The sequence below is a fragment of the Mesoplodon mirus genome (assembly GCF_964341445.2).
Source record: "Mesoplodon mirus genome assembly, chromosome: X".
In the NCBI taxonomy this organism is placed as follows: Eukaryota; Metazoa; Chordata; class Mammalia; order Artiodactyla; family Ziphiidae; genus Mesoplodon; species Mesoplodon mirus.
The window spans coordinates 82,659,367-82,684,849 of NC_138981.1; the positions used below are offsets into that span (position 1 = coordinate 82,659,367).

A 25,483-nucleotide genomic window follows, 5' to 3' on the forward strand; every position below is an offset into this window, starting at 1 on the left:
TAGTGTTATAATTCAGATTCAGTGATTCAGTAGCAGATGTAAAAAATGAAATTAGTGAAAAAAGTTAAAGTGCCACCAGACTGACTAATCAGTCATTGAAAATGCTTGTAGTGGAAATTTACTTAGATAGAAAATGTTTGCCCTGTCACTAAAGACTCCTTAATTTATATTAGTGAACTAATATAATGACAGGCACAACAATAAACCCTGAGGTGGGGGCTATGCAGTAGACAAGCATTTCTAACCCACTCTGGTACTTAAATGTTCTTGGAACACCAGCTGCCTTACATCTCCCTACCACCTCCAGTAAAAAAAAAAATATATATATATATATATTATATATATATATATAATATATATATAATATATATATTTCTGTCTTTCTCTCCCTCTTTCACACACACACACACACACGCATGCATGCACACACACACCCTGAAGATATATTAGAAGAAATGTAGGCTAGGATCTAACTAGTTACATAATCAAATTGTCTCCTAACTCTTAAGATTAAAACAAATGTATTCAAGGCAAATAATCAGGCAGGTAAACACATGTTAATTCTTTATAACACTTACAAAAAATCTCTTATGATTTAGACATGTCTAGAAAAGCAAAGTAACTAACTTGTAAATGTCTCCAGAGAAATAATACTGCACAGATTTTAATTTCCAGAAATATTCTTTAAATTTGGAACTTGCTCGTATCTCTAATAAATTGGCTGTTCATTAGTATAACTGTCACTGCCTCCCAGACGTAAAATTCCACGTACCCTGTAAAACCTACAAAAAGAGAACCCAATCTAAGTTTAGTTCTCTTGATTAGAAAGAAGACCGGTATTAAATCAGGCCGTAGTGAGGTAGCAGGTAGGGAATGACTGCTTTTTTTATTCAGATTACATCTAAATTGTTGTTTAGTTTTTGGTGGCACGTTTACAGTAGGAATTTGTCTGTTGGTAGAATATAGTGGGAAGGATAGTAGAATATGAAATGAATATTTATAGATTACCTATTATGTACTTGTTATAATGATAGAAACTTTATATTAATCAAATTATTTAACTTGAATGGCTACCACTTAAGGAAGGTATTATTATCTTTATTTTGCACATTGGGAAATGAAGACCCAGAGAGGCTAAGCGACTGGCTCAAAGTAACCCAACTATTAGTGGATATGGTAGAGGTTAGAATCTAGGTCGACCCTGACTCCTGTCCCCAAGTATAGGTGACATACCCTTGTGCCAATGGGTAAAGATTTTTTAAAAAAAATTTTAATTGAAGTATAGTTGATTTACAATATCGTGTTAGTTTCAGGTGTAGAGCATAGCGATTCAGTTATACACACACACACACACACATATATGTATGTGTGTGTGTATATATATATATATATATATATATATATATATATATATATATATACTTTTTCAGGTTCTTTTCCCTTATAGGTTATTACAAGATACTGAGTATAGTTCCCTGTGCTATACAGTAGGTCCTTGTTGGTGATCTATTTTATATATAGTAGTGTGTATATGTTAATCCCAACCTCCTAATTTATCTATCCCCCCACCCCCTTTCCCAGATTTTATTTCAAGTTGTTGGCCTTCCAGAACTAGAGACACTGCTTTACATTTGCAATTTCCTGACAAGACATCATTTAGCTCATACTATACCCCTTCTTGAGAGTAGTATATACCTCATAGAGTTTTTGTGAGAGTTAATACATAAAACTACTTAAAATAATATCTAGCACATAGTAAGTACTCAGTAAATGTTAGTTATTACTTAGGAGCATAAGTAATGACTAACCCTTATACCTTAGGAGGTCTAGTTGAAGGAACCGGGTGTTTGTAAGCTGGGCAGATTAAGAAGATGCAAGTGACACCTTTCCTGTAAAATAGGGAGTAGACTTGAGCAGTGTTGATTTAAGGCAAAATGAGGAATAATGGGTAAAAAGAGTTCAAGTAGGCTGGTTTCGATTATAAGCAAATAAAATTTTTCTAATTATATCAACTGTCAAAAACGAAGTAAGCCACTTAGGGATAGAGTGAAACCCCTGTTGTGGGTCTAGTTTATGCAACACCGTAGATTAACACCCCTTGAAATAGAATTCCACCAATGAGAGAATAAGAAATGAGAAGGAGCCAGCAGGTGAAATTCCCAGCCCCTTTAACCAACTCTTCCAAGTTGGAGTTGCTTTATTTGTCTTACATGGAGACCAGGACTGACTACATGTTTAGGGGGACCTAGCGCAAAATGAAATTGCAGAGCCCCATTTAAAAAATTACTAAGACTTTCAAAACGGTGACAACAAAGCGTTAAACAAAGTGCAGGGCACTTTTAATGCAGCCATAAGTTTGCATGTGGGCTAACATCCTTGGATTCTTACATCTCCAGTACTTTATTTTCTTTCATTCATTCATAATGTTAATAAATTATTAGAGAGGGAGAATAGAGAAGCTGAAAAAAAAGTGTCCCTTACTTCTCTTCCTTATCTCTGTTTCTCACTTTCCCCTTTGTCTAAGCATCTCCTTCAACTTTCTGCTTCCTTTCATACTCACATAATAATTGATATGCTAACTTCCAATCACTTTGGTCGTATCTAACTTCTACATGCACATCCAGTTGCAGAAGTGGGAAAACATTTAAATCTGAATCAAAATTTCTTGAAATATACATATTCATTCAACAAACCTTTATTGAGTACCATGTGTGGTAAGTACTGAGGGAAAAGCCAAGTACTAGGTAGGGATCTTACCATTAAGTAGCATGAGGTTTTATAGCAGAGACTCTATATACAAAAAACGAAAAAAAAATTCTCACTTAAAGCAGAAGGTGGTGTGTGGAAGATCACTTAAACAAATAGAAGTGTCTATAAATGGTAGAGAATTTGGACTAGAGCTCTAGAGGGATTTACAGAGGACTAAGGATTTGACAGGTGGAACTGAGGAGGACAGATGTCTAGAAAACATTGTTTTATTCAAAATTCAACTTTAGGGTAAAAGCAATTTTAGTGGATTAAAAAGAATGTCTCGTTATTTGAGTTACCTAGACTTTTGTGTGCATAGCAACTTGATTAGGCTGTTACTCTGTTGAACAATCAGAAGAATCCTCATGATCACCACCTTTTTTACTACTGGAATTACTATTGCTTTTAGCAGGAGGATTACTATTGTGACTTAAACCTCGCCTATGGGCACATTTTGTTTATTGCAGAAAGTTGTCATGAGTTTATTTCTTCTGTGTAGCCTATATGACATAAACAACTTGTCAACTTCATATCTTCAGTTTTTCAGTCAAGCAAGTGGGAAAGGAGAAACCCTTTGAATAATTAGCAAGAATCTCCTGGAAAAACCCAAGTGAAAAAGTTCAGCTTTAAAGTCAGAGAAAATGGTTACCTCCACAGCAAACTCATCTTTTAAATAAAGCAAGCAATGATTGCTGAGCCATTAGTACATTTATGGCAGGACAAAACTCTCTTCGACTTCTCCAATAAAGAATAATTTCCAAGCTTGTCAGATCTAAACAAATGGAACTAAATTGGACATAGCTACTTGAACTGACAGAGTAATAGGAAAAAAAAATAATTTGTCTTTAGTGTTGGTGTTTGATTTTCAGTCTCTTGAACTTCCAGGTATATTTAAGCAATTTCTCCTCATTGAGTTATAAAGGTGTACGTGTCAGCATGATGAATTTGTATCAGAAGACTTTGGCTGAAATTTGCCAGTCTCTTGAATTTTTCATTGTAATACTGATATGCCTCTGAATGAGGCTGAAATTTACTTTAAAAAAAAAGAATTGTAATATTATTCTATTTCTGTTTCATGGTCCTTTAATGAAAAGAACTGTTTCAGAGACCTGGATTTAAAAATCAATGTCACGGGATCTTCCCTGGTGGCGCAGTGGTTGAGAGTCCGCCTGCCGATGCAGGGGACACGGGTTCGTGCCCCGGTCCGGGAAGATCCCACATGCCGCGGAGCGACTGGGCCCATGAGCCATGGCCGCTGAGCCTGCGCGTCCGGAGCCTGTGCTCTGCAACGGGAGAGGCCACAACAATGAGAGGCCTGCGTACCGCAAAAAAAAAAAAAAAAAAAATCAATGTCACAGGCTACCTATCAAATTCTAATAGTTACCTGGCCTTTTCAACTAGAAACCTGACAAATGCCATTGATATTGATAGAAGTGTCTTCATACATAATTGGCAGTCATAGAGTAATAGGGTGTCTATAAACTAGTGTAAGCTTAATAAAAAAAGTACCTCTGTGAAAAGAAAGCATTGTGAGAGATCTGGAAAGTGTGCATGTATTTAAGAGTAGTTGGAATACAATACTTAAGATTATTGGTTGTCAATGAGGAGAGAAAAAGAAAAGTGCAGAGAATGTTAGGGGTAATTAAAGCAACTAACGATAGTGTTTGAGGGCTCACTGAAGCTTTGTGGGTGTGTATGCACACACATGTTTGCTCTGGTTTGCTCTAAATTCTCTGTATCAACAGTTATTTATCATTTCTCTATGAGTATGAAAAGTACTAAAGTCAGGAACTTTTACCATAGATATTGGTTTATAAAAATCAGGATCTTTCAACAAGAGAAAAATATTTGATCCTTTTATGTAATTTAACTTTAAATCATTTATATAGCCAAGAACACGCACTAATAAGATAGGATCTCTTTGAACCTTAGTTTCTCTTTAATCTTCAAATTAGATTTTAAAGAATGAAATATTAGGAATTCCATCAATAAATTTAAATAGAAATGGATTCATTTGAGCTAATGGCTGAATAAAATGATGACGTTGCCATATTAAACATGATGATTTGGTATATTATATTACACATTTTCACTTATTTCATGGAGAGTAGAATTTTTATGAGTAGTAATTCAGAAAAATGTGAGTGGATTTCATGGAACTATTCTCCACATTAAAAAAAATACTTGAACTGATACTGTTTTCTTTTAGTTGTAAAAGAAATGTTCTAAACACTTTGCACATTGTTCTTTAGTTTCAGCTCAAATTCTCAAGAGCAACCTTGCAGCAATGGAACAACAAATTCTTCATCTGGAACGTGACATCAAGCAATTCCCCAAAACAGAAAATCAACGTGATAAGTTTGTGGAAAAGCTGACGATATCCTTTATTTATTTAAGCACTTTGTTTATTTGTTAGTTTCTGTGTGTGTGTGTGTCTGTCTGTCCATATACCTATTTACCTTGTGGTTAGTTCTAAACTTACCATTCTATTCACAGTTTGGATGAATTTGTATATAGGCTGTTTTTATATTACCAGCATAAATTTTAGTTCATGACGTTTTGAATCCTAGAGTAGGCAAGGGAACAATTATATAAGAAAAAATGCCATTTCTCAAAGACGAATTTCATTTGAAGGCCCACAAGATATGCAAGGTAAGTCTTTTGAGGCTTGATGTGACCTAAAACAAAACAAAGAATCTCCTTATTGTTTAAAGGAAATGATCAACAGAAGAATTTTTTTGCTCAGAGGTTTTTTTTCTTTTTTTCTTTTTATGTGTGTGTGCAGGTATTTCCTGAGGTGATATGTGCATTTTCAAGGGCAATCAGAGGATAACTGGTATCAGTAGACTGAAAGGTTACGAAGAATAAAATGGATGCATGCATGGACAGATAGATTAATTAATCAGTAGATTATGTATTTAAGTAAATTGTAATAGCTATCTGTATAACGTTAGGCATTGCCTGCTACCTAAATGTTTTTAAATCCCTATTTTACATATAGTGTATTCATATAAATTACAGAAATATATGAAAGGAAAACTTGAGAAATGATATTTAGCTTGAATTGTTTAATGTTAAATCTGTTGTCTAAAGATAAACTACATTAGAGCTGATTTTTTTTTTCTCTTTTGGTTTTTAAAAGTTAAAGCCATATCCTACTCTTCTGGGTTTAAATAAATATCTTGAACTGCAGATTGATTCACCATTTTATATCTCAAGAGGGAATAAATACTTTAAATTCTTTATCTGATAATAAGTAAATTCCTTCAACAACTATAAGGCAGTCACCTTGTTTCAAGGTTAAATCTATTGCCTTTTTCTTCTCTGATATGCTTTCTTTCCTGCCCAACTTGGAAGTTATGGTCCTGAACTTGAATTACTTGAGAATGGCAATTTAGGTTTATGTGAAAACAAATTTTTATATTCACTCTTTTGGTTCATGAATTAATACTGTATTTTGTGTGGTCCTTTAGTGATCGTGAGTAGTTATATAAATAGGAATATTGGGAACATAAGTTTGTGGGTGACTGGCAGCAGGAAATCCTCAAAAATATCCTTGGATTACATAACTGTCCACATCAGGATATTTAATGTGAAGATATAACTTTGTTGCTGATTAGATTTTTCTTTCAAATTTGTTATATTGTCCTGTGGCTGGAAGCACCACCTACATTTTTCAACTTTTGATTTTGATTCTTGCCTCACATATTTGAATTTAATTCCTGATTCCCTTGTTCTTTTTAACATTTTCTTCTATAGTTGGCTTGTGGCCACACGACAGCATACAACATTGAGGGGTCTTCGTTGCTCATTTAGAAAAAGAAAAGTAATTTCAAACCCTCATGAACTTGGCCTGGACTCTATTTTAATTCTCTCTTTATGCAGGTAATTAAGTGCTTTAAAATGAAAATCCAGAGCCTTCTGTATCTGTATGTTACAGATGAATGGTTATTCTTCATTTAAGTGACACTATAGTGTGACTGTCCACTAGGGAATTGAAAACTGTATTAAAATGTATTGGGCTGTTACTTTGCATATCATATTTTAAAAAGCAAAATAAAATACACAGCAATTTATTTTAGAGAAAAAGTTAGACTATTGTGTTGAGTTGTCTAAAAACTCCAAATTAATAAATTACAATGATAGAACTGTAGCTCAAATTATTCTTGCTTCGGGAGACTCTTTGGACACCCAGTGAGAGTTTGTATCTTCTAGAAAATGGCAAACAAAATGTTTAATCATCATATGTATATATGGACACCCAGTGAGAGTTTGTATCTTCTAGAAAATGGCAAACAAAATGTTTAATCATCATATGTATATATGATATATGAATTCTGGTGCCTTCTTAATATTTTTTCTACTCTTCTGGCAATTCCAAAAGAGAGGGATATTTTCTTGTGGGGTACTTGATTCTGTTTTAAAATTAGAGCCATGATCCTATTTCTAGTATAGGATTCTTTGTACTGGATGATCTTTCCAATGTTTCTGTCCCCTGCCAATAAATTCTTTTGCTTCAGACACTGGCCTTTTAAATTGAATAACTATGGGCACAAGTATGGGGGTAGTTTCCCCTTGAAAATAACCTTACCTACTTAAACAGTAATCTCTCAATAAGGAGTTCAAAAACTGAATTCAAAAACTGAATAGCAGTGCCAGTCCTCTGGGCTTTCAGAAGGGCATCAGTGCTATAGTTAGCAGCAGTGGCATGATGTCCAAGGGCAAGTGAGTATGCAGGTTGAATCTTCACCAAATCTCCAGGTTGGGCTAAGTACCATAGCATCCTATGTTCACCCTTACTCTTTCACAGTATTGATTGAACTCATAACATACTCGGAATTGACAGGCCATGGAAATACAACAGTGCACGAGATAGAAGATTTGACCACAAGTTGCTGACAGTCTGGCATTTACCTGCTTCTCTGTCTTGCTGGCCCAGTGGCCAAGATCAGGTCTAGTGTGTTAATTTCTATATGCCCATCCCAATGCACAGCACCTAGCAACATGAAGGCACTCAGTAAATGCATATTGAATCACAGAATATTATAGCTATAGAGACAATGGAGATCATCTGGTCCAAGATCCTACTTTGACTTAACACATCAAAGGGGATATTGTTGAAAGAGTAGTAGGCTGTGCTTGTAGTTATAAAACTTTTCTTCATATAAATTTTCACAGGAACTTGAGTCACATTGAATCACCTTTTCAGAGCATGTAAAGTGTAATCAGTTTTAGAAAAGATAATCCACACCTTTTAAAAGTAAATGTCAAAAAAATTAACCAAAAAAAAAAAGAGAATGATACCTCTCCTATGAATGGAGTGGCCCAGGCTATTTCCTGCCTCCTAAGCAATAGTCATTGGCTTTTGAATGAAGCTTGTCAACTCTGCTTCCCTTTCTCTACCCCAAATTGGTTGCTTGTTCCAACTCAAAAAAAAAATGGAAGGAGTAAAATAAGCAATATTAATTTTGTAAGACTACAAAACAGGGAGAAATGGAGAAAATTCTCTCATAAATCATAGGAGAGAGTTTCTAGGATGAAAGGGGATGGTCTATAATGGATACAATAGCACCATATATATTGAAACACACATGGTTCAAAAATCTGGATACCATGTGTGAGAATTTGCTATTATTCTGATTTATTTAAAAAGCAAATTTCTTTGTATTCTTCATGCCAGTATGCTCATCATAATAATATTGGAGAAGTTTTAAGTTCAATTGTTTGTACAGTGAATTCAAATAGAATCTATATTCCTTTTTGGGTAAGTTATAAAAATGATGATAATATTCACTCATTAATTGAATGTTTACTATGTAGCAGACACTGCCTAATTTTACATACTTGAGCTTTTAAAAAATGGTCGTATTCATTAAATGAAGGGTATTTTCCATATCTGGTGATGAAATTGATCACAGTTGTCCCTTTGTCATTGTAGTGAGCTCAAATTGTCTCAGGATAGCAACCCATAAAGTTATTTGTCATAGCCCCATGGTTTTAAATTCATTAATTTCGAAGGGTCATCTCTTTTTATCTTTTAAGGTTACCAGGAATTCTGTAGTCTCTGTCTGTGTTTGGCACCTATTGCAAAAATTGGTAGGGTGAGGTTCAGAATCACATCCGGTTTCAAAGTTTTGAAAAATAACCCATGCTAAGGAGGGGTGAGAGGGAGCACTGTGAGTGGTCTGTGTGCCAATCCTGAGGCTCATTCTTGGGGTTTTTTGTTTTGTTTTGTTTTTTGTTTTGTTTTGTTTTGGCCACACCATGCGGCTTCTGGGATCCTAGTTCCTTGACCAGGAATTGAACCTGGGCCCTAGGCAGTGAAAAATGAGGAGTCCTAACCACTGGACCACCAGAGAATTCCCTGAGGCTTGTTCTCATGGATTTGACATTATATGAGGATTTTGATTTTTTCAGCTTTTGTCTTTTGACCAATCATGTGACTATGAAACAGTTTTTCTTTCTTTCTTTTAAATCTAAGCATCACTTTTACTTACTGCTCCTTGCTTTTTCCAACGGGAAAAACCATTCTTAAAAGAGGGCTTCTTAGACTTTAGAATATGCGTTGTGGTCCATTCTTAACATCTTACACTGTCTAAAAAACACGTTATCCACCGTGTTGACCTTACTGCTCATATCCTGTTGACAAATTTCTTACATTTACTTACATAGATTTTTGTCAATGGCAGAGCTGTCTATTGCCCCAAATCAGCTTAGCTTTTTGATTGACTGCTGGCTAAATCATCTCACCAACTGGAGGGCAGGGAGGACTGAGCAGCAGGGGCCCCATTAACACATTGACAAAAGGAGCTGACAGAAAGTTAATGACATTAACACCCTGTAGCTAACTATCAACACCTGGGAGTTTCTCATAGTAGGAGGGAGAGTCATTTGAAGTGGTTAAAAATCAAGTTCCGGAGGAAGCACATTGCCCTGACCAGACAATTCAGAACAGATTCAGGGTCTCTACTGCACTGCAATTACATTGATTTTTCTCCCACTATTCTTTATTAAGTGAATAATTTTTGAAAAAATGAAAAACTAACAGGGTTAGTGTTCAACCTCAGTAATATTAATCACATTTGAGAACATGCCATATAAAAAATAGACAAAACAAAAACAAAACGGAAACCTCAAGAGCAAGGTTTTTTGTTTTTGGGTTTTTTTTTTCCTCTCTGGTATGAATGTACTAATCCAGGCTGTTTTCTAGCTGCCGAAAAGTCGAGAGGTTTAGGTTAGACTGGAGGGAAGTTTAGTGGCTCGGACTCTCTCTCATTACCTTTAATTGCCTGCTGGTCTCAAACTCAGAAAATTAGGAAGTTCAAAGCAAAACATTTTTAAATGAGACTGCTCAGGGAGAGAGGGTCCAGGATTGAAGGAAGGAAGGAAGGGAGGGAGGAAGGAAGGAAGGGAGGGAGGGAGGACAAAGAAGGAAAGGAAAGGAAAGGGAAGGAAGAAAAGAGACAGTGAGCATATGGGAGCAGTAATAGAGAAAATGCATACATTGAAAAGCAAATTGTTTTAGAAAATCACATGGGGGAAAATATTGCGTTTTTAAAAAAGGAAGATTGTTAGCATTCTTTGAAATATACACTCTTCATAATGGTATTGGAAGGTTTGTTTTTTTTGTTTTTTTTGTTTTTTTTTTTTGTCCACTGTGCATGCTTTGTAGGATCTTAGTTCCCCAACTAGGGATTGAACCCAGGCCCTCTGCAGTGAAAGCAAGTTTTCTTTTTTTTTTTTTTTTAACTTCCATTATTTGTGCATTGATTTGCAGTAGAAGGCATGATCATCTATAATAATAAAAATAAAAATGATAAAATAGTAATAATAGCAACTGTTTAGTGAATGTCATGTGCCCGTCACAGTGCTAAGAATATATAGGTGTCTGTATAAACTCAAGTGATCTCCAATGCAATACTATAGGGGAAGTACTATGATTAACCCCATTTCAAATATGTGAGAATTGAGGCTATAGGGGTTCAAAGATTCAAACACGTGTGTGAGATCATGTATGTTACAAGTCTGGTTAATGAGGGCCAGGATTCAAGTAAGTCTTGGTCCTTCAGACTCCAAGCCTTGTGCTTGTAACCATGGTATTGTGCTGCCTCTAGGGTCAGAAAGCTTTGTAAATCTGAGATGAATTCCACATTTGTTCACTGTGAAATAATGTGTCGCTTCAGAAGAAAAAGCATTTCTTTTTGAAAGGTTTGTAAACTAATTTAAAAATTAGCTGCTCGTGTCTTCCACAAAGTCTTCCTTAATCATAGCAATCACAATTAATTTCCTTGTCCCCTGTGTTCTCATAACATTTTAATATTTTGATTATTGTGCTCGCTGACTTGCCTGTACTCTGCTTATGTACATGTGTGTTTTGAACACTGGGTTATAAAATCTTTTGAGATAGAGATCCTTATTCATCTTTGAGTACAACAAGCCTAGCACAATGCTTTATAGAAAGTTGTCGTAATAAATGTTTATTTAATATGTTAGAGGTCATTGCAAAATGATTAATGTTAAACAACATTCTGGCAAGTAAACAGAAAACATTAGCTTGTGATCCTGGCATAACTTCAATTTGACAAGAGAAAGGGGTATAACATGTTTCCACTGTTATTCCTTTATATGTTCTGATTTTAAATACAGGTATTAAGAATTATCTCTTTAGCTCTTAGAAATCACATTCTAAGAAACTGTCTCAATGGAGCATATGGTTTTTCAGATCAGTCAGTTCAAAAATTTTTTATTTGAAGAGTCTTGCTTGTTTGAACTTCAGCCTGAAATTACCATGAGCTCCATTTTTCAAACTTTGTTTAGGGAATTGATGGACATTTGGTGCATGATGCTAATGGTGAGAGAAGAACATACTGCTTGGTTAAAGGGTACATAAACCCTTTCAGGCCACTAGAGACTCATCTGAGAAATCATCTTTTTCAGAACATAAAATGGGACATAAGTCATCTGAAAGAATTAATGTACCCTCAACCTTACAAATTCTCATTCCTACCAGAAGCTAAGTTTTAAGAGACTAAAAACCTTTCTATGGGATTTATTCATACTGAGTAGAAATGATATAAAAAAAGAAGTTTGAAAAACTAAATGACCCAATGTGGTTATGGTTTTGTGTATGCATGTATACTAGAAAACATGTAGCATATACATGTATCTATACATAGATAGAGATATGATTTAAAGCCATTCTGGTATTCACAAGAGCTTAAATTGGATATCGTAGCAATGAATATGAGTTTGTTTCCTTTTGCTTTGATTTCAAATTTACTAAACTTCTTTTATTTTCAATTATTGAAGGCACACATAGTATGTTAAATACACACAGTTTATAGGCAGTGATGGTGATGTTAGTATAACTAGTCAGTAAATATACTCTTGCAGCAAAATATCAATCAGGTATTATTTGAGAAATGTAGGTAAATACATAAGTGTCTTTTTCTATATTAGATGTCTGTTCAATTATTTCTAGTTAGGCTCTCTGAGATATAACTTTTGAAAATTATAGCAAGTAAACTTAGCTTTTCATTGAACGTTCCCTGTTCCTTTCTTCTGGTTTTAAACTTTGAGGTATGGGAAGTGAAAACAAAAAAATGCAAGAAAGCAAGTCAATATGTTTAATAAACATGTAATGATACTGTCCTTTGTGTTGCAAAGGTAAAATAGGATAATTACCTACTACATTGTCCCAATTCATTACTGAAGTTAGAAATGGAAAGAAATACATAAAAAACATCACTGAAATTTTTCAGTTGAATCTTAATGATGGATATTTATATATCCATACACATACACATACACACATACCTCATAAGACAAACATTTAAAATTACAATCAACTTGAGAGGATTACATCTCATCTACTCATTTAAAGCTTAGGCACTCACCAGTGGTGAGAATTGAAAATGAATGAAAAATTTAAAAAGAAACTATAGAAAAGCTTTCCCAAGATCATTAGTGAAAAGGAGAATATGACCTAGTCACCAATTGATGTTGTCTGGGTAAGAAAAGTCATGAGTAACTGAGTTGAAAATGGTTCCAAGGGGATGAAGGTACCAACTCCTCTTTACCTTATCAAAAGCAAACATTTAGTAAGTGGCTTTTTTATAACAGCTAAGGCATTATCAACTTTGTGCATGGCAACACTGATTACTCATCTCCAGATTTCTGTATTATGGTCCTGACTCAAAACCTAAAGAGATCCAATTTCATTTTGCACACTGTTGAGAAGTACTCTGTCCACTTTATTTGCCCCATATATATAAAAGTACTTTTGAACTTTAATGTTCTGTACAAATGCAAAGCATTTTTATTAATCCATTTGAATGAAAAGACATGTGGATGAGTATCAATAGACCTAAGTGTTAGCCTTGGTCTTTGCAAACGTAGGAAAGACACTCTGTTTCCTCATTTGTAAAACTGTAACGAAAATACTTGCCTTGCCCACCTCACATATGTTTTTATTAGGACTAGGTATAGTAATGACTTTGAACATGCTTTGTAAAATGAAGAAATAACATACAAGGTGTCATTGGTCATTCTGCTCTAAACCTCACAAATGGGAGATAAATTATTTCCCCCAAGGAAAATATTCTTTGTAAACAACCACAGTCTGCTTTTGTCCAACTTCATTTTATCTAAGTTGTTTTTTTTTTTGTTGTTGTTTTCATTTTTTTTTTAAGACTGAAAGAAAAAATATACATTCATGTAGTAAGTGCCTATGGAAGAAGCAGGAGGCTTGTACTTCATTAGTCTAGGAGTATCCAGATGTTTGGGATTAAACAAATCCCTACGTTTTTCACCTAGGTATACAAGAGAAAGAAGCAACTAATAGAATTTGAAGATACTTGTATACTCCATGAAAGGTGATATTCTAAATGTTAGGGCACCTATAAAGTAAGATGCAGGTATGTTTCCTGCTTTCAAGAAGGCATGTAGTCAGGGAGATAAAAGTGATAGAGAGAAGATAGCAACAAATAATCCAAGCTCATTTCATAGTAAATGAGTATAGTGCAGACTAAAAATGCAATAGGCCTTTTCAATATTTCTTCCCCTCTTTTGTCTATAGTGAGACAGCATTCCAGCTTTGACCACAGTTGGAAATTAATGTGGCAACTTTATTATTTTGTTGGAAATGTATTCTCTAGCCAAGCAATAGACCCAAATGAAAAGTTAATTATGGAAATGCATTCCAAAGCCAAATGGAAATGACTTGTATATTAGTCTTTGTTTTGCATCAACTATTTCCCTCAACGCAGATAATTAAGAACTGACTGTACCAACAATTTCTCTAAGTTCAAAAATAAGTTTCTTTCCATGTTTTTATCAGTCAATCAACATCTACTCATTAAGCAGCTACTGCAGAACCTAGCACCATACTAAGTACCATGGGGCTGAAGCATAAAAATGAAGTACAGAATATTCTCTGCTCTAAAGAAGCTTAACATTTACTTAAGAGCATGTGTATGAGAAATAAGGCACTCAAATGATGGTGTTTCATAAAGTTTAATTGTGTGACATTGTTACTGAACCCAACTTGGGTCCGCTTGCCCACATGCAATAAAGCCAATCTACTGACCCTGGGTTGTGGTAAAGGAACAGACAAGGAGTCGGGGCAGCTAATGCTCAAAAAACCCGAACTCCTCAATGGGTTTCAAGAAAGCATTTTTAAAGGCAAGATGAGGGAGGGGAGTTGCAGGGTTTGTGATCAGCTCATGCACAATTCTCTTATTGGTTGGTGGTGAGGTAACAGGGTGATGTCACAGGGGTTAACATTATCAATCCTCAGGCTCCAGTAGGTCTGGGGGCTGTGTGCTCATGGTCATCAAGTAGTTAACCACTTCCATTTGATGACGGTTTTTACATCTGTAAAACAACTCAGGAAATGTACATCAGATACTGTTATCTATATATTTCAGGGAGGAACTAAAGAGTCTGTGACTGCCATATGACTGATTCACTGTTTAAATTCTTACCAGTTCTCCTGGCTCAATTGCTGTTTTTGTTGCTGCATGGTCACATCCTTTCAATCATTTATTCCTTTTTTTCTTTTAATTTAATTTAATTTATTTTTTATACAGCAGGTTCTTATTAGTTATCTATTTTATACATATTTGTGTATATATGTCAATCCCAATCCCCCAATTCATCACACCACCACTGCCCCCCCCACCCCAATCATTCATTCTTGAGCCAGGCTTTTGTGACTGAGGGGAGGCCTGGGAAACTTATAGCTTTTCTAGGAACAAGAGGCAGGCAGAGGACATTGCCAGTGGGGTGGGGGGAGTCCTGTCCCAGGAAGGCCCCATAGGGTCCTGCTTGGTCACAATATTGGTTTTAAATGCATTAAAAATTCACCAAGTAGGGAAGGTTGTGGGGTTTGGAGCAGCTTCATAGAGGAGATAAGACTCAACTCCTGCTACAACATTAGCTCTCCGTGTGCAGGAAGTTTACTGTGTTGGTTTTGTGTTGATCATCTTTTGTACTCCCAGTGCCTGGCACACAGTAGGGCTCAATACATGTCTGGGGAGTGAGTGAATGCATGATTTACTCTCTGCTGACATTTCAAGGATGTTGGAGTATTTGTAGAGGTAGTAGTTAAAAATATTTTGTTAGATCCTCTCATGGGTCATCCAAGATGTAATTCTGTTTGACTTTGAAATTCATTTAATGTCTATTCAAACAAACCCCCCGAAAGCCCCTCATTAACTATGTCTGATTCGATAAATATGAAAATGATTTTGCATTTCAAGAACTCACCCATACTGGACTGTATGCAGATATTCTAGGATTGGATGGAAGGAGAGTCAGAATTTAAGATTTGAAGTGATCAACTAAACATTATAGGCCTTATTGTATTTACAAACAGGATTTTTTATTACTAAACTTTATTTTGTTCAGTGATTCCTATATTATAGAATTAAATAGCTTAAATTCATATTTCATGTTAAAAATAATTAGTTATAGGAATTGAGATACCATATGATGAGCATATGTGTTAGGTTATTTAACATATCTGTCTAAAAATTCAGCTATCAATACAAAATTGACCCAGAGAGTTTGCCCTCTGCTCTCCCTTTTGTACACAAAAGATTGTATCTCCCTTTTCCCCACACGTGTATTGTCATTCCTTTAATGCCCGAATATGCCTTGTGAACAATGCATTAGGTCTGTGAGGTATATAAAAATGAGTAAAACGTGGACCTTTCATTTCAGAACAGAATCAACAATATACCCAAACGGTTGTAAGACAATGTGGGTATGATAAATGCAATATAAAGTGGGGAAATTGCTCTATAAAATAATAAATCCTAGTACATTCATAGAGGTTTCCAATCTGTGTAGAGTGTTCACATACATCATCTTAGTAATTCAGACCACTTCTGATTTCAGATCACTTCTGACTGAAAACTTAGGGGAAGGTTTTATGGAGAGTTACAGACCAGACACAAGCAAAGACTCAATCTGTAAAGATCAAAAGTGTGTTGAAAGAATATCAAATACACATGATTGGCTCAAAGTAGTGAGAGTTACAACTAGGAAAACGAATAAAAAATCAAATCCCAAAAGATCAAGAAGAGTGGTCTGAAGAGGTTGAACAGTATTTGGTGGGTTGTAAAGGGCTGAAAGGCACATAACTTTACTTCTCCTTTCCCTGTTTCCAACCACCACATGGCATTTGCTTGAATGAGGTGCTACTTGCTACCTGCCAATTACTGATCCAAGTAAGGACTAAAATCAGAATCGTTTCCAGTATTAGAAAGATTGTATTTGTGTGTGTCTGATGGGGCAGATGGATTTTTTTTTTTTTTACCTTCAGTTTAACTGTCCTGTAGCTTGGATTTGTAATACAGCAATAACAACTTATATTTGTATAGTATTTTACAGTTTAAAAAGCTCTTTTATCTTCCCCTGTCTCCTCTGAAATGTTCCATAATGAAAACTGTTATATTAAGTCTTGCACCTAGTCGATGTTTATGAGGAGTTATTCATTCCACAAATATTTACCTAGTGATTCTCGCTATGTGCCAGGCATTGTGTTAGATACTTGGAATACAGTGGTGAGCAAAAAAGACGTGACATAGCTTCAGGGAGGTTTTAGTCTGATGGAAGAGATGGACATTAAACAACTCCACAAGCAACCGTGGCAGGTGACATGGAAGAGATTTATAATGCCATACCAGCCAGCAACCTAGTTAGGGAGATCTCTCTTGAGAAGGTGATGCTTCAGCTGAGATGTGAAGGATGGATAAGAAGTCAGGGAAGAGGTGAAGATGAATCTTTACTTCTGCCTGTTTATCTATAGGTGTTAAAATATTTGACAGTTTGGTAGCTTGATGATGATTTGGTTCATTGAAATTCTAATTCATCTATTTTCTTGTCCGTGGTCTTACTGGATTTGCACTTCTAGCGGAGTTTTAAAGTTGGAGAGTTAGAAATCTATCAAGTGGAACCAAATACTGAAGACATTTTATGTTTTAAGATCTTTTAACTTTTTTCCCCCAAAGTTGCTTTTACTATTGGTTAAGGATTGAATGTGAGTATTTTTGAAAAGCATTTTTGAAAAGCTATGTCAGATTCAGTGGAAAACCTAAAGCTCTACTAACCTTGTGGGAGCTGGAATTTTTTAGCTAAAGAGATTCCAACAGATTTAGATATTTATCCAAACCAAACTTTCAGACCACCAGAGATTTTCCCATTACTTGTTTACATAGAGCTTAACTACAGTGGTTTCCATTTTCAACATTTACTTTTTTTATTTAAACAGCTTAATCGAGAGCTATAAAAACACTGGATCAGTCTTTTCAAATAAAAATGAAATGCAGCTGCCATGGGTTAGTCTTACAGAAGAAACCCTGCTGCCTACAGGAAGTTTAGGTGTTAAAATTTTATTAAATACCAAAAGATCTAGTTTGGATTGTAAAGTCATATCTTTTAATTACAAGTTTATAAAAACCTGGCAATTCTTTTGATTTGTGTCTGGTGTATGTGCACGTGCATGCATATGTGTGTGCATGCGCCTGTGTGTGAAATACCAAAAGAGTAATGAGATTAACATTATTGATATGTTAATTAAAAGAAGATTATGTTAACTCAAATACACATTGTCACACTACAAATGAGACATATTGCCTCACTATTTGTTTTTCTGCACATATTTTATATGTTGTTATTTATCTTTTTCATAACTTAAAATGCCAAGATGTGCTTAGGTTAATAATACTAATATTGATCCGAAACTCTTTGGACTTATGAATGATTTTTACCTATTTTCCTCTTCTGTAAATCATTGCTTTGCATTTAAATCTTAATATTTTAAAAAATAAAGTGTTTTAATCCTCATTTTATTTAGAGGAAATAAAAGTATCACCTTTCAATAAATTAGCCTGAACCCAGAAAACCAGGGAAATGAAATGATAATTCCAAGTTACACAATTAAGTACATTTTAAGTACAAAGGGATTGTATTAGGTAATCTCGAATGTCCCTTTCAGCTCTAAGATGTTCTTATATTCTCAATCCAGTGTAGTATATCCATCCTGTTCCACTCAAACATTAAATGCATAAATGTTGAATTAATTTGCTCCCTGATTCATTTTACCAGTATTCATAGTATAATGCTATAACATTGTTTTTACTGATAACAAATTCATCTGTTCATTCAGCAAATATGTATCAAATACCTACTATATGCCAAGCTCTGTTGTTTTCAGTGATGAGAAACTTATATATATATATATATATATATATATATATATATATATATATATATATATATACACATATATCAATCTTTGAGCATATAATCTGGTGCAGTAGATGGTCAAAAAACAAATTCATAGTATAATACCAGACAGTAATAAGTGATAAGAAAAATAAGATGGGCAAAAGGATTAAGAATGATAGTGTTGCTTTTTTAAAAAGATAAATTCGTCAGGAAGGACCCCTCTTGAGGGAGTGACATTTAAACAGAGATTTGAATCAAGTGAGGAGATGATTTGTGTGAATAACTGAGAGAAGAGCTTTCCATGTAGAGGGGACAACTAGTGTTCTAAGGCTCTAAAGTGCAAACATGAGTGTGCTTGAAGCATGTGTCAGGCTGAGGACATTTTCTTCTACCCTTCTAGTTTATTCTGGCTGGCCTAAGAATTAAGTTAACATGAGACAGATTAACAGGAGAAAATCAATCAAAAGTCTGGTAACATGTATTCATGGGAGAGACCCAGGAAAACTTGAGTAACTCTCCAAAATGGCTGAGACCCTCACCCTTAAATACCATCTTCAGCTAAAGACAAAAGAGGATGTTGAGGGTAGTGGTTTAGGACTTCAAAGGGGAAGAAGGCAATTGACCTAGAGAAGGAAAAGCAAATGTTTGGTAAACAAATCTTTGCTGGTCTATGCAGACAGTGGGACACAGAGAGGAATTTTAACAAACAGACTCTGCTAGGTTCCTCCCTGTCTACACACCTACTTCATACTATAGTTATCTATGGTGATAGCTCCCTGCCTGGACACATCCTCTATCTACATTCTAAAGGCAGTTAGGGGGAAGGTCAAAGGTTCTTCCTGAGTCTTTTGGGTCTTGATTGTTTTCATCTCAAAATAATCCAGATGTCAGAGAGATATTTTGGGGTGACAAAACTTTCTTCCCTCCACAAGGAATAGCAAGAAGGCTAGTGTGGCTGTTTTGCAATGAGGGAGGGAGAAAGGAAGAAGGAGAAAGGGTAGTGAAGGTAAAATCATGGAAGACCTTGATGTATGATGGAAAGCCATTTGAGGATTGAAAAGAGGAAGAATGATGGTTACAGAGATGAGGAAGACTGGATGAGGTAGAAGGGAGGTTGTAGCAGTGGTGAATCAAAAGTTTGGCTTCAAGATGTTCAGTTTGAGACACTATTAGGCATCCAAGTGGAGATTCAAAGCCTAGAACGTTTGAATAATTGAGCCTAGACTCTAGGGAAAGATCCAGACTGGAGATAAAAATTTAGGAACCATCATCACATAGATGGTATTTAAAGCCATTAGACTATATAAGATTACCTAGAGAGTACAGACAGAGAAGAGAGGTACAAGAACTAAGGTCTGGGCTACTCCACCATTGAGAAGTTAAGAAGATGAGAAGAATTTTAACAAAAGAACTGTAGAAATAAAAGATACAGCTAGTGTGGTAGGAGGAAACCAGAAAATTGTACTGGCATGGAAGCCAAGTAACAAAAATGTTTGAAGAAGGATCCATTTGACTGGACCCATTTATTCTATGCATTGATTTAAAAGGTATTGCTATGGCTTCGTTAAATTAACATTTGTTAAGTAGAGCCCCAGGCCAGTTCAGCAAAAGGGAAGTTTCTTACCCTCAAGATCTGGAGGAAGTACAAAGCAGGCCTCCAGGGGCCCCATGGGGAGGTTAAGGCTGGGTGAAGGCAGAGGGAGAGGGCAAGACCTGGGGCACATGCCTTTGTTAGGGTCCATGGGTGGACTGCTTTGGGGTTCCTGGGCTAAGGCCAGATTGGTCAATTCAAACCAAAAAGAGCATGTGGGGGGGAGGTTGTCAAGCTCTTCAGGGGTCTTATCTACTGATACACTAGGGGAAGGCCCTGGGAGGTGGGGGAGACTTGCTCATGTGGGCTGCTAGGGACATCACATCAGGAACTTATATTTGCTTGTGACTCTGTGGGCTGTTACTCAGGAAGGACTAGTGTTACCAAACCACATTTGTGTCTGCTCGTCCACCATGCAGCAAAGCCAATTTACTGACATAAGGTTGTGGTGAAGGAAAGTACAGTGTTTATTGCAGGCAGCAAGCAAGGAGTACAAGTGGCTCTTGCTCAGAAAACGCAAATTGCCAGATGGTTTTCAGGGAAGCATATTTAAAGCAACATTTGGGGTAGTGTTGCCAGGGGCATGACTTTCTTCTGATTGGTTGGTGGTGAGGTAACAGGGTAGTGTTTCAGGAATCTTAATCATCAACCTTCTGGTTCCAACAAGTCTGGGGTCTGTGGGCTTGTGGTCAGCATGTAGTCACCATCCTCCACCTGGCTTGGGGTCTTAGTTCCTGCAGAACAAGGCAAAGATATGTGTCAGATAGTTGCATATATCCCTTGAGGAGGAACTAGGACTCTGTTTTACCACTGAACTGTTATTTCTTGACTGCTTTTCCTTTGCTTCTGCATCCCTCACTTCCCTAATTAGTAACTGTTTGAGTCTGCTCTTTGGAACTCAGGGAAAGTCTAGGAGACCAAAGTCTTTCTACAAACAAGAAACCAGGGACACAGAGGGGCTTTTTACCTGGGAGGGTTCCAGCGGGTCCTGCTCGGTTTCAGTTCCCCCTTTTCTTTGATACTCCTCTATCCTGAGGGGACCAGGGGGCAGGACAAGAAAGAGAATAAAGTTTTGGATAGAGAGGTTAATCATTAACTCAACAGGAAAACTAGGTTTTAGGGGGACTCGGTTTCACTAGTGTCAGTTCAAGGACCCTGCAGGCCACTTGGCTATATTTAATGGATGCTGAGGCAGCAACATCACGCACTAGTTTAGTTAAACTCTCGACCAGTAATACGTGTAAGGCATTGAGCTCAGACAGCAGAGAGGAGCTAGTGACTTCAGAACCTCTCAGTATTTTATTGACAAAATGTAGACTCATATCATGCATTTCTTCTTTTCTCTATTTGTTCAGATAGCACACACAGAGTTATGTTAGATTTTTTTTCTTCTATTGTACCTGACTCTATATTTCCAGATCAATCAAAATGTCCCCATTAAGTTGTCAGTTAAGTCACAAATAATTGCCATAAGCCATTCATTTCATGTTTTTAGAACCCTCTGCATTAAATGCTATCAAATGCTTTGAACAAGTTTTCAGTGAAATCTCAATTATTTTGTAATTTCAGTAGCATATATCCCTTTGTAAAATGCTAGAATTATACCTTTTTGTTTGTTTGTTTTGAGGTTTGTTATTGTTGTTTTGGTTGGGTTTTGGTTTTTAGGGAATAGCCTCTGAAGTTCATTATTATATAGAGCACTAGGCATCTCATTAGGCACAGTAATTGTACTTTTATCTGCCTTCCTAAACAATGTTCCAACTATAACTTAACCTTATTCATATGATCTTGGATTCTCAATTCCTGTGAAGCGCTCTAGAAATATTTGTCCTGGTGATGCAGTATTATATCTGTCCATCCTACCTTAGGTCTGAAACTCTATTTCATTTCCTGCTTTAAAAATATCACCTTTGTGTTCTTGGGGCCCAGATGATTGCCCCCTTGTGTGTGAATACATGCATGAATGTGTGAATATATGTCTATATCTTTCTCATCTTTCTCTTTCTCAGTCTCTCTACATGCATGTGTTTCTCACAGAAATACTTATGCACAGACACACTCGTATACACACAGAGAACATGCCATGCATTGTTTAAGGGCAGTGTGTTGAAGCAAAATTGGCTCTTCATTTCCCTCCTGTGCACATGCATACATGCACACACATATGCCCATGCCTTTGATGCCATCAGGGCAGTCTGTTCAGTCAAAATGCACACATACATTTTGGAGAAGTTCCATGGCTTCCAGGGCTATATTTCTGTTGGTCCTCTTTACCTTCTACCCTCTAGGAATTCAGGGATGGTCTATCTTCTGTCTCTTTAGAACTGACTTTACTCTCTGTCATCAGTGTTTACTACCTGTGTTACGGCTCTTCATTTCTGCAACAGTTATTCTACCATTATTTTTGTTCCAGTACCTCATCAGTCCAGATCAGTACAGAGTAAGAATATCAAAGCTGGAGGCCACTGACAGTAGTGGAGATGAGAGGCACTCAAAACATGCTCTTCTCTCTTGGTAGAAAGCTGGGGCCTAGAGAGGAGTGGTATTTAATAATCTCCATCTGCCAGTGGCATGCACAATGACGAAGAAATGGTTGAGACTGAAAACAGTATGAGTTAAGAGAATCAAATATTTCCTATGTGCCAGGCACTATTCTGGGCCTTTCAGGTACAGGGCTTAATGAGACGGACAAGGTCCCTGTTCTCATGAGCTTAAATCTTAGTTGGGTTGCGTTGGGGATGCAGTGCCATGAAATGAAATAGTTATGTGATAGTGGCTGAGGTGCTACTTTCGGTTGGGAGGGCAGAAATGGCCTTTTTGTCACGGTGACATTTGAACCAAGACAAAAATCTGGGTAAAAGCATTTGGGGTTGGGAGAAGAACTTGTTCAAAATTATGAAAATGGAAATGAGTTTAATATATTCAAGGAATAGAAAGAAGGTCGATTTGGTTGGTGTGTGGTTAACGAAGGGGAAATTAATGTAAGACGAAAGCTGAGAAACAGGTAGGAAATAAATCATGTCAGTCCTTGTTCGCCAGGATGAGGAGTTTGAACATAACTGAACCAATCTAGGTGTTGGGTAATATTATTATTGCTATTGAGTTGAGTTTTAACTAGCCAGTTCTCCAAATGAGTTAGTGTTTAGGATGAATCCTAGCTCAGTGCTAGAGAGCTCATGGAGAATGTCATAGTACTTGCTGCCAAAGGAGTTTACAGTATAAATAATATATTCTTTTGATTTAAAAAAAATAAGATTCTTTTGAATTGTGCCCACAACTTTGGAAGAACCAATATTGGCTATTTTCTTTTTGCTTTAAACAAATTATTTTGTCCCATAAGCATTTATTTTGATGATGGACTTGAAATTGTGAGTTTCATTCACTCTAAGTTTGGACAGTATTATTTTTATGTGCAGTGCCTTAGAATTAGTGCAATGGCTATCATCATCCTTACTGGAACACTGCCAGGACATCTGGCACCATGTTTAATATAAAGCAGTTATGCCTTCTACCTCCAAACAAATGATTCATTGGTGGTTGGATATCTTATAACTTCTCCCCTTATGTACTTCTCTGCTATAATCTAATTTGTAAAGTGGAGCGGGAGAAAAAGTGAAAATTTAAAAAAAAACATAGCACATCAAGCCTTTGTCCTGGTAAAGCATGTCGCATCTTAATCTGTGTTGTTTCAGTAGAGTATCAAACAAAAAAATATGATTATAGTTTTTACTTTTTTACACTTGGTAGGAATTTTTCTGATCCGTGCATGCTTTTAATTGCCAAATCTATTTTGGCTTTACCTTTAAAGAAAAATCACTGCATTTTGCTGTATTTGTCAAAAATGACAGGCTAATTCTTTGAGTCAAACAGTGTATGTGAAATGTGATTTTTGTTGCTTTTCTGAAGTGTAGCACAACTTGTTTTTCGAAACCTCCTTTGCTGTGGTTAAGATTCCCATGGCATAGAACAAATTGCTTATTTTGAGATTGCAAAGTATAGCTAATCCACAAGAATAAGCTTTCTAATATCTGCCATCAAACCAAGAAATGACGTGTTGCGCCAGAAACACGCGCGCATAAAAGAAATGATTTTCTTACACAGGATGCTGCCACTTGGACTGTGCATAGAGTTGATTTGTAATATAAATTAACTCTCCAATTATCGATTGTTCCATCTGACTTGGACACATTAAAGCTCTGCAAAGAGGTTCCGAGTTATCAATAATAAGAATGCTATGTATGAAATGTAATGGGGTGTGTCAGCTGGATCCGAGTGAGATATTGTAGTAAATGTTGCTCAGCATTACCATCTGTCACCTATTCTTTTTGCATAATATTTTAATCCATTAAAATGTGTCTTTTTTTCTTTTAAAAAATTAACCTACTTCGGTTATAGCAAAAAAAAAAAAAAAAAAAAAAACCCTTTGAGGTAGTCTCTGACCACTGACCTTTCCAGTATCCTAAGGGTTTTTTTGGTTTTTTTTTTAACTTTTTTTGTCTTGGTGCCCTCATTAAGATGAAGAATGACAATCCCTAGAAATAGAACATACCAAGCTCCCAGGTGCACTGCTAACAAGTAGTAAGTCACATTAACTTCCTAACTCCTCAGACAAGAACTACATTTGGCCATGAGATATTGCTTCTGAAACTGCTTGTTCTCAGGAGCCATGATTGAATGAACTTAGGACTTGCTTTCACTAAGTGGAATGGAAAACTCATGTCACAGCATGTCAGTTCCTGCTTAGTGAATAAGATACTCTCTGGGGTATAAATTAGGCAGTTTACATACATAACTCTTTTAGGGCACCTAGACCCCATTGATTTCCTTGTGACCTCAGTGTGTGAAATAGTACCCATGTGACTTAAAAGACTTAACGTACAGCTACACTGTCCAACTTTGACCCCCCCAAATAGTTCACTCATCTGGGAGGGTCTGGTTCAACGGGGTCTCCTCCCTCTAATGAGAAAGGGAGCTCTTTGTACCCCTTTGCCTTGCTGCTCTCAGGTCACTAAATGAAAGGAACTTGCAAGTCATTTAGAGCCATTTACCAGATGAACCATCGTGGCCTGAATAAGTTAAGCACTGTTAAGTCTGGCAATTTACCATAATCAGAGAGTTCCAGCAGAAAATATGCTGGTTCTGATTTCTAGCCAATTTGTGTTTGTGCAGTGCTGCTCTTGGCAGCTCCCTGGGTTATTTTGTGTCGCCTACTGTTCTAGTCCTCCTCTTGTTCTTAATTTGTAAAATGAAACAAATTACTGACCCTTGAATTGTGTTATTATACATGCTTGAGTAACTTCATTTCATTTACAAAAAACTTCATTTATTTATTATTTACACTCTACCTACTTCCAGAACAATGTGTACTGGCTTATTTTTAAATCTTTCTAATTCCAATCAACTGAGTAT

The 25,483-nt window shown here is 36.2% G+C and overlaps 1 protein-coding gene across 4 annotated transcripts in view; it reads left to right on the plus strand.

Annotated features, from left to right (window-relative positions):
* The window catches only part of DIAPH2 (diaphanous related formin 2), an 886,034-nt gene that overhangs the window by 572,224 nt on the left and 288,327 nt on the right, over nt 1-25,483 (plus strand). For all 4 annotated transcript variants that reach the window (XM_082609568.1, XM_082609566.1, XM_082609565.1 and 1 more), the window contains one exon: nt 5,001-5,125. In XM_082609568.1, coding sequence (XP_082465694.1) covers nt 5,001-5,125 — 125 coding nt within the window. The remainder of the gene's footprint in view (nt 1-5,000; nt 5,126-25,483) is intronic.